General features: G+C 43.1%; 1 protein-coding gene across 1 annotated transcript; it reads left to right on the forward strand.

The window, feature by feature from the left end:
- Positions 1-9,153: 9,153 nt before the first annotated feature.
- Positions 9,154-10,520, forward strand: LOC140808801 (toMV susceptible protein tm-1(GCR26)-like). The gene has a single exon (XM_073166076.1). The coding sequence runs from the start codon at positions 9,504-9,506 to the stop codon at positions 10,518-10,520; it is 1,017 nt and encodes a 338-aa protein (XP_073022177.1). The 5' UTR covers positions 9,154-9,503.
- Positions 10,521-10,974: the final 454 nt, after the last annotated feature.

Genomic DNA, 10,974 nt, shown 5'->3' on the forward strand with positions numbered 1-10,974 from the left:
AAAAAAAGTAGATTAAAAAATATAAATTGGCACATGATGTGTATCATAAGTTGGAAAACGAAACAAGCACATGACATTGTATTATTTATTTATCTATGCTTTATCTGTCCTACCAAACACTGATAATGCATTATTAGTAAAATAATACACATTATATATATTATTATTATTTTTAATTTTATCAAATAATACTAAAAAATTAACACGAAATTATTTTTAATTTATAAGAGTCGTAAGTTTTTCGATTCAAAAGAGAAATTTTGTTTAGATTTTTCTTCTATATAAAATAGACAAAAACTTGTGTGAGACGGTTTCACGGATCATATTCTTGAGACGTGTTTGGGCTAAAAATAATTTAATTACAAGCCCAAGTCAATTCTGAAGCCCAATTAAATAAGCCCATAAAAGAATAATTCTTAATCGATTAAAAAATGAGCACTGAGCGCGGAAGAGAAAAAGAACGTGGGAGGATAGTTAGAAATCGTGGCATTAGGGGAGCAGATAGTGGAGATCATGGGGGAGTGGAGAAAGAGGACGCAGCGGCCAGGAAGAAAAAGGAATCGGCTAACACAACGAGAGAGAGACAAAAACAACTCAACTACGCACAAAATTCTACAGACAAAATCTGCAAAAATACTCTCTGCAAAATTTTCAATCTTCAAGCATTAGTTTCAAGCGTTTCAGTATATTTCTAGCATTTTACGTCTTCTCATTCTAGATTTCAGCAACAATTTATTATATTTTTCATGTCATTAATGAATTCCTACAGTTTTGTAAATTCAAAATCATGTCAGGGGTTTATTTGCATCAATTTCCAATAGTTTTCTTTATTTTTGGCATTGCATTTGTTTTAGGAGACTATAACTGACGGTCGAATTTAGAATTCACGTCGTTTGATTATTTAGAAGTTAGATTTTATCATTTTCACACAAATCGGTGCACTTCGCACCTGGCACGCCCGCAACACCAAATATTGTGCAAACATATTTTTGGCACGCCCGGTGGGACCGCACTATGCCGCCAAGAAGAAAAGAAAACGTCAGTCAGGAGAGCGGGGAGTCTCTGGCTAATCAAGAGGGAACGTCTCAGGTTTCACAGCCAGAGCAACCTACTGTCGAACCACAGGCTGAAGAAGTAGATCTGCTGCAGATTCCTATTACATATGATCAAGTTTCAGACAAAGTGGTGGAAGAGTTGACCGCCATAAAGATTGAAGAGATCTCAGTGGCATTATCTAAAGCCATGTCTGATTGTTTAAAGACTCTACTGAGTAAACCGAACCAGTCTACCCGAGGGGAGCAAAATACCACTGTCAAAGAGACTGGCCAAGGAGGCAACCAAGTCCAGGAATTCGACCAGGGAGTTGGAAACTCAAGGGCTGACGATCCTCGCCGCCCGGAGTTCATTCTCCCAAATCATCCAGAGAGAAGGTACACACCACCTCACAAGAGAGAAGAAACTTTAGGTGGAAGATCACAGCCATATCCACGTACTCACGGAGTGGGGAGCTCGAAACAACCAATTACTCAAGTGTACAGTGTGACCAATCCTCTGTACCAACCGGGAGCTTATGATGACATGTCCCACATGGATCATCAAGGAGTGGATGGGGGCGTACCAGGAGGTAATTTTGGTTTAAATGCAGGGTTCCAAGCTCGGGGGGCAAATTACTACCATCACCAACTCCCCGCTCGGAACATGCACGGGATTGATCCAGAAATGGTGAGAGAAGCTGTTCAAGAGTTATATGGGCCGGCCTTGAAACAAATTGGCCGCCCAGAGTTCCACAAACCCTATCCAGACTACATTGACGTGAATAACCCGTACCCAAGGGGTTATAGAGTTCATGATTTCAGTTTGTTCTCCGGGGAAGATGGCCAGTCCAGCATGGAACACATAGCCAGATTCACCATTCAATGCGGGGAGTTAGCCAACTTGGAGAACTTCAACAATCTAAAGTTGCGGCTATTCCCAAATTCCCTCACTGGAACCGCATTCGCTTGGTATGCCTCACTCCCCAAAAATTCCGTGATGAGTTGGCAAGAAATGGAAAGACAATTTCACATTCAATTCTACAGAACAGAACCAGAAGTGTGCATTGCCGACTTATCGAGAGTCACTCAAAAGAAAGGAGAGTCCGTGGAATATTTTATCGACAGATTCAAAAAGATGAAGAATAGATGCAAGGTGTTCTTACCGGAGACAGAGTTCGTGAAAATGGCACAAAAAGGGCTGGATTTTGAACTAAGGAAAAAATTCCAGGGAATGGAGTTCAGGGATTTCTTCGAGCTAGCCGCCAAAGTGGCTGAATACGAAGAACTCTTGCGGGAAGAGTCGTACAAGAAGAAAACTACTATGGGGTCTTATTATCAGGAGGTGGAAGAGGTGGCATTGGCAGAGATGCAATCGGCCGGGTCTTGCACAGTTCCGCTGCTAAAAAAGAAGCCAACAGAGAAGAACAACTCCCAACTCCCCAAAGACATGCAGTATACATTCGATGTATCAAAGACCGAAGAAGTTTTCGACTTCTTGGTGAAAGAAAAATTCATCACGTTCCCGCCTGATCACAAGATGCCACCTACAGAAGAGCTGAAGGGACGAGAGTATTGTAAATACCACAACTCCTATAATCATGCCACCAAGTCTTGTTGGGCGTTCAAGAACATTTTGCAAGATAGAATTAACAAGAGAGTTGTGAAATTCCCTAACAAACAAGAATCAATGGCGGTGGATGATGATCCCTTTCCTCCAGTGGCTTTGGTTAATGTAAATGTGACAGATTTGAGGGATCTTCTCAATGAGAAAAGAAGCCGATCCTTTGCAGTGAAAGACCGAGTAATCAAGAAATACTGGATTCCAAAGGGTCAATTGTTTGAAGCACCTGGAAGGCATAGTGCCGATCGAATGCGCACAATTCAACAGCGTTTCCCCAGAAATGTTGGTGAATCCACGGCCTTTAGGCCGAGGAATCAACATTTTCTTGAAAGACCAGTGGTGGAAAAACAATGGTTTAGAGGGGAGTCATCTTGCAATCATCGTCAAAAGTATTCGGACAGGAGAAATGCATATGAATTTGAGTCACGAAGGGTGGAAACTAGAAAATTATCAGCTGATCAAGGCAAAGAACGGCGTTCATACGAAATCTCAAAAGGAAAAATGATTGAGAGCAGCAGAGTAAAGCCGAGATACGTCCTTCCAGCCAGAGGGGAGTTCAGTGACACTTGGAGGGTGGCCCAACACAAAAAGTTCCCTAGGCCACCAACTAGGACTCAAAAGAGACGGCTGTTGAGAGAAAGAGCGATTGCAAGAAGAGAGGAGTCCTCTAAGTTGAGAAATGAACCCACAAATGATATTCCAGTCGCAAGGAGTCCAATGGGGAATAAGTCCAAGTTTGGAAGATCGGCTACTGAGGATAAGTTTGTGGAGGATGATGATGATTTGTTAAGCGAAGAGGATGATCAAAGAGGAAAAACAATCAATTTTTGCGTTGGAGAGTTTCACATCACAGTGGATTGTGCCACAGGAGTGGTAATACTACCAGAGAGATTTAAAATGATAGAAGAAGAGGATGGGGAGTTGATGCCCCAAGGATCAGGGCAAAAGAAAGAGCATGCAAATAAACTCCCTGAAGGGAGTTCAAGAGTGATTATCAAGGAAGATCACCCGAACAAGCCTAAACAAGTGATACTTGAAAAGCCTACACCGGCCATGACCAAACACATAAGGCCGTTGTACATCAAATCCCACTTGAATGGGAAGCCAGTGTCTAGAGTGTTGATAGACAATGGCTCATCGGTAAACGTTCTCCCAGTAAGAATGTTGAAAAGTCTGGGCAAAAATGAGGAAGACTTGATTCCTTCAGAAGTTTCGGTTGCTGCATTTACAGGGGAAACTACCAAGACCATTGGGGTACTCCCCGCTGATGTTACTGTGGGGAGTATGTCATCTTTATGTGCATTCTTCGTGGTAAACTCCTCCGCCAACTTCCAAGCGTTGTTAGGCAGAGATTGGATCCATGCAAACCAGTGCATACCATCCTCAATGCACCAACTGTTGTTATTTTGGAAGGGGGATTACGTGGAGGTCGTAGAAGCGGATGGACAACCGTTCCAAACAAGTGCAAGTGCAGTAGAAGCCAGATATTACAATGGGGATTTTGGGCCCATCAAAATCCGTAGCAATAGTAAGAAAGAAAATCCACTGTACATGCAAACACCAACTCCAAGCTCGGTGTTGGAAAGAATCCTCAAACCTACTGTTATCGTGCCGTCGAGGCCGATAATTCAGCCACTGATTGAGGAGATTGATGATTGATTCGAATCAAAAAGAAAAGGAGGTAGCTGCAACCTCTATATGGAAGGCACATGTGCAGCGAGTACTGGACAAACTAAGGGAAGAGGAAGCATGGGACACTTATGGAACTGAAGTTGTCCAAGAAGAAGAATACGAAGATGATGAGCTTCAAGTCGATGAGTTGTTGATGGCGCCATCTCAAATGGAAGATGGCCAACACGAAGTTCAAGACCCATTAGAAGAGATTAACTTGGGGGAGCTTGAGAATCCAAAAGTGGTATATGTGAGTAAGCTACTGGAAGAGCAGTTGAAGCAAGACTTGATAAGCATGTTGAAGGAATACAAAGATTGTTTTGCATGGTGTTATGATGACATGCCAGGGTTGGACCGAAAATTGGTCGAACACCGACTTCCACTCAAAGAAGGTTTCAAACCATTTCAACAGCCATCTCGTCGCATGTCAAAAGAAGTTGAATTGAAAGTAAAAGAGGAAGTGGAGAAGTTGTTAAAGGCCAAGTTTATAAAGCCAATCCGATATACCGAATGGCTTTCAAACATTGTGCCAGTAATGAAAAAGAATGGCAAGGTCAGAATATGCATCGACTTCCGAGACTTGAACTGTGCAACTCCCAAGGATGTGTATGTAATGCCGATACCTGATATGTTGATTGATTCAGTGGCTAGACATGAGATGTTATCTTTCATGGATGGATTCTCGGGCTACAACCAAATCAAAATAGCTGAGACTGACACTCACAAAACAGCATTCAGATGCCCGGGAGCTGTTGGTACGTTTGAATGGCTTGTTATGCCATTCGGGCTAAAGAACGCGGGAGCCACGTATCAAAGAGCCATGAACTCCATCTTTCATGACATGATAGGACATCATATTGAAGTATATATAGATGATATCGTTGTAAAGTCTAAACAAGCTACTGATCACATTGAGCACTTGAGGAAGAGTTTCCAAAGAATGAGGCAATATGATTTGAAGTTAAATCCATTGAAATGTGCATTTGGCGTGAAGGCAGGAAACTTTCTGGGATTTCTTGTGCACCAGAGGGGAGTTGAAGTGGATAAAAACAAAGCCAAAGCCATTATGGAAGCAAATCCGCCTAGAAACAAGAAAGAGTTGCAACGCTTCCTTGGGCAAGTGAATTACCTGAGGCGTTTTATCTCTAACCTTGCAGGGAAGACAAAGGAGTTTTCACAGCTGTTGAAGCTCAAAGACAGCGGGGAGTTCAAATGGGAGGAGTCGCATCAGAAAGCTTTTGATGTGATCAAGAGTTATCTATCTAACCCACCTGTTCTGATGCCTCCCAGGTATGGAATGCCCCTTAAATTATACATCTCTGCTGCTCATGAGTCAATTGGATGCCTACTAGTTCAAAATAATCATGAAGGAAATGAACAAGCCATCTATTATTTGAGTAGATTCCTTACTCCAGTAGAGGTGAAATACTCTGTGATTGAAAAGCTATGCTTAACACTGTATTATGCATGTACTAAGTTAAGACATTATTTAATTCAATCAAGAGTGTTTGTGGTGGCTAAAACCGATTTGATTAAATACATGCTTAATAGACCCATCCTCTCTGGGAGAATTGGCAAATGGTCTTTAGCATTGGCCGAGTTTACATTGACATATTATCCCCAAAAATCAGTAAAAGGCCAAGCTATCGCCGATTTTTTAGCTGATCACCCTTCACTTGATGAGTTTATTGGAGAACAGGTTGGATTTCCAGTTTGTGGAGTGGGAGTTCAACCCTGGGAGTTGAAGTTCGATGGATCAAGTACAGAAACAGCAGCTGGAGCTGGTATTGTGATCACCTCCCCAAGAGGTGTGAAAACCGCTCTATCCTTTAATTTGAATTTCCCATGCACCAACAATCAAGCGGAATACGAAGCGCTGGTCATTGGATTGGAAATTCTGAAAGACTTAGGTGCAAGAGAGTTATTGATATCAGGGGATTCTCAGCTGGTACTCAAACAGCTGTCAGGGGAGTTCAAATGCACAAGTTTGTCCTTAGCTCCTTACTATACCGCTGCATCCCAACTGCTAGATGATTTCGAGGAAGTGTCATTAGTACACGTCCCAAGACAAGAAAATTGGGAGGCAGACGAGTTGGCACAGGTTGCTTCGGGATTGAAGATGTCTCCGGAACTTACACACAGGCTGGTGTTGATTCAAAAGAGAAACCACCCTTCAATTCAGCAAAGAGGGATTCAGGTAGATACGCTCAACTTGGATATAAACTTAGCTGGTGACTGGAGGGATGACATAAAACAGGTGCTAGAATCAACCGGGAGAGATATTCCACGTGGTTTAAAAATGAGAGCTCTTAATTACGTTTTAGTGGAGGGTGATTTGTACAGGAAAGGGCTAGATGGTCTGCTTCTCAGATGCATAGGCTTCCCAGAGGCTTTGGAGATCATGAAGCAAGTTCATGAGGGAGTGTGTGGAGCGCATCAATCTGGAATAAAGATGAGATGGTTGATAAGGAGGTATGGCTACTATTGGCCATCCATCCTGAAAGATTGCATCAAATATGCTAAGGGATGCCAGCCATGTCAGAGACACGGGAACATCCAAAGAATTCCAGCGGATGAACTTCACAGCGTTGTCAAACCATGGCCATTCAAAGGCTGGGCCATGGACTTAATAGGGAAAATCTACCCTTCATCATCTAAAGGCCACTCGTTCATCCTTGTGGCTACAGATTTTTTCACCAAATGGGTAGAAGCAGTGCCCTTGAAGAAAGCAGAGCAAGGGGATGTTATTAACTTTGTGAAAGAGAATATTATTCATAGATTTGGAATTCCAGAGTCATTGACCACAGATCAGGGAACTATGTTCACAGGCTCAGATATGAGGGAGTTTGCAGAAGACTATGGAATTAAATTGATAAACTCATCCCCTCATTACCCACAGTCCAACGGGCAAGCCGAAGCGTCAAATAAAGTGTTGATAAAGATTCTACAAAAGATGATGGAAGAGAATCCTAGGGATTGGCCAAGGCTATTATCAGAAACTTTGTGGGCATACAGGACATCCAAGAGGACTGCCACTGGAGTGAGCCCTTTTTCCCTTACCTTTGGCCATGATGCAGTGCTCCCATTGGAGATTATGGTGCCATCAATGCGAGTGGCAAAGCAAAATGAACTTTCCCTTGAGCATTATAATGAAGCAATGATCATGGAACTAGAAGAACTAGATGAGTTGAGAATCCAAGCGTACAATGCTTTGCTGTTACAGAAACAGAAAGTGGCAAGAATCTACAACAAAAGAGTTAACAAGAAAAGTTTCCATGAAGGAGAAATAGTGTGGAAGACCATACTACCACTAGGAACAAAGGATAGGGAGCTGGGCAAATGGTCTCCCAACTGGGAGGGACCATTCAAGGTACATAAGGTGTTAGACGGAAATGCATATTGGCTATCAAGCATAGATGGCCATCCACACAAAAGATGCATAAACGGCAAGTATCTCAAGCCCTATTTTCCGAGTATGAGGGAAGAAGTAGGAAGAGCTTGCGAGTAAAGCAATCTCAAAGGCTAATCTTCAGTGGGGAGTTGGCATTTTTCAGTGGGGAGTTGGCCTTCGGGGCCACTTGTGTATATATTAAGTTCCTGATTTCAAGGTGTCATGTGATGTAGGCCTTAGGGCCACTTAAATAAATATATTTTGTTTAAGATTCAACAATAAAATCGATCGGGGAGAGTGGGACAGTAAGCCACTTCCATTCTTTATGTTGAAGGTCCATTATTTCACTAGGGAGTCGGCCTTATGGCCACTTATTTCCAATTTTTCTTTTATGGTACCAAAAATCATGGTGGAATAGACCGTTCTATCATTATAAATTGATTGTTTGCATGTGCAGTGACAGATTCATGAAGTAGGCCTTGAGGCCACTTAGAATGTGGGAGGAAAGGCACACAGCCAGCGGGGAGTTGAGCTTACTGGGCAGACGACGAGTAATAAAAGAAGAACTGAAGAGAACAAAGGTGATATGCAAACCCCAAGAAGACCCAGAAATTGATTTTGGAAGAAAAATAGGCTAATCAGCCATTTTTGCATGTTTTTAGCTTCATGTTGTGGGATTTTGTTTGAAGTAGGCCTTAGGGCCACTAGTGTAAATATTCGTTATGGTTTAAAAATAAAGATGATCAATTCAAGTTGGCCAGGAGGCCACTTTTATCATATTGAATTCATTTTGTTTTGATAAGAGATCAGGGGAGGAAATAATCGTGAGCGGGGAGTTTTAAGCCAACCTATAGTTTTTATTGAAGCTATTGAAATGAGTTGGGTTAAATGGATTTGAGTTGGGTTAAATGGATTAAGAACGAACAGAAACTCCTTCCCAACCTCCAATACACAACCTCACATACAAACCCACCCTCATTCCACATCCATCACCCAACAACCACAACACAAAATCAAGAGTCAACAAATCAAAAGCGGAGTCACCGCATGCAAGAACAGTAAGTAAACGTGTATGCGGGAAAGGGGTCCGACTGAAGTGCAAATGCATATACGTGTATGTGGGAAAGGGATCCGACTGAAGTGCAGATGCATATACGTGTATGTGGGAAAGGGATCCGACTGAAGTGCAGATGCATATACGTGTATGTGGGAAAGGGATCCGACTGAAGTGCAATGCATAATGATAGGGATAAGGGAGTCGTCTTGAGTGGATGCAACATGTAAGGGCACGTAAGGGCACATTAGAGTTGAGAAGTACCTGTGTTGCAAGATACCCCAAATGACACTAATGCTTAAGCGTCCAATACACCAGAAAACTGAGGCCAACACATGGCCAATTCTCAAAACCTGTGAAGAGCAAACATGCGAACCGCATATACAACAAGAGACTACATACCTATTCTTTTCACCGCCTGTGGAAATGGCACCGGAATGAAGAATGCATGCAGAATGAACTTTCTTGGTCTCCTGGGCCCCCAAAGGTCCTTCAGATCAATAAAAATGGCCATGATAATTCCAAATCCAAGGAGAAATGGAAGCTACAGAGGGCAAACATGCAATATAGGTGTCGGTGGCTGTAGTTGATGTGTCCACCAGCTCAAAAGATGTTAAAACCTGTGGGGATTTCAAGTTTGTGTCGAGAAATGATGTCCTCTCCTGCTCTGCAGCAGACGGGGAAAAGTCCAGTACCCTGCTCCCAGATGATAGAGGCAAAGCTACTGTTGTCATGAACAAAGCTCTCGAGGCTTTCCTCAGCAAAGTTCAAAGTGATGACATTCTTGCTGGAGTTATCGGGCTTGGTGGCAGTGGAGGGACATCTTTAATTTCCTCTGGTTTTCCATCTTTTCCCATTGGAATCCCAAAGTTGATTGTATCAATTGAGGCCAGTGGCAATACTGAACCATATGTTGGAACATCTGATTTGGTGTTATTTCCATCAGTGGTGGATGTTTGTGGCATTAACAATATGAGTAGATCGGTGTTATCTAATGTCGTTGCTGCTTTTGCTGGAATGGTGATGGGACAGCTAAAACTTTCCGAAGAATCAGCCACTGATAATGAGAAGCCTACATCAGGAGGAAGGGCTATGGAAGATCTTGTCAAAGCCGGACTTATACAGGGTGTTTTGGATATCACCACAACCGAGGTAGCTGATTACACTGTAGGAGGAAACATGGCATGTGACAGTTCACGTTTTGATGCCATATTAGATAAGAAGATACCCTTGGTTCTAAGGGTTGGTGCCTTAGATATGGTGAACCTTGGACCCAGAGCCACCGTACCTTCAAATTTTCAACAGAGAAATATTTACGAACACAATGAACAGGTTACACTTATGCAAACTACAATTTATGAGAATGTGAAATTTGCAGCCTTCAAAGCAAAGAAGTTAAACAAGTCATCATCAAAGGTTCGTGTCTACTTGCCAAAGATGGGAGTTTTTGCCTTAGATGAACCAGACAAGGCGTTCTATGATCCAGAGGCTACTGGTGCTCTTATACACGAAATGCAGAGGAAAATGGTTGACTCGACGGTGGTTGCCGTGGATCTTCCGTCGAAGCCTCCGTCAACTACTGAATTTGGTTCAACGCGATCGATTCCACCCATCAACACAGCAATATTTTCTCAACAGCAACCCATCGATAGCAACTATAATTTGGGCGGAGAAATTGGCTTGAGAAGGAGACAAACCTGCGGCGCTGGAATCAGGGAGTGGCGACGGAGAAGAACTTCGAACCAATGATAGACCCTCGGCAACCACAGCAGGGCCGGCGAACGCGTCGGGCGGCGAGATGGAAGCGACGGTCGAGACAGAGAACGCGCCCGCAGTGCTTGGTTCAGAAGGGCGCACCGGAGAAGAATCTCGAGCCATCGGTAAATCTCTAGGCAGCGACGGGCGTAGGTGGCGGAGAACGAGCGGAAGAAATTTCAGAGCAGCGGGGAGCGAAGGACAAAGCGGCGAGATGAAGAAGACGAGTAGCAGGCGCGAATTGGATGGGGGAGGGAATTCAAAAGACGATTAGAAAATTCAAAGCCCAGGGAAAATAAGTTTGAGTGCTCGGCCCATTGGTGGAAGCCCAATTCATAAAACATTTGTGGGATACTAGCTATGGAGGAATTGAAAATTGGGTTACATACAAGCATTTTGGCCCAATGGGCCAATGCTTGCGGGGGGCAATTGTTTGGGCTAAAAATAA

Source organism: Primulina eburnea, chromosome 1, assembly GCF_022965805.1.
Source record: "Primulina eburnea isolate SZY01 chromosome 1, ASM2296580v1, whole genome shotgun sequence".
Classification (NCBI taxonomy): Eukaryota; Viridiplantae; Streptophyta; class Magnoliopsida; order Lamiales; family Gesneriaceae; genus Primulina; species Primulina eburnea.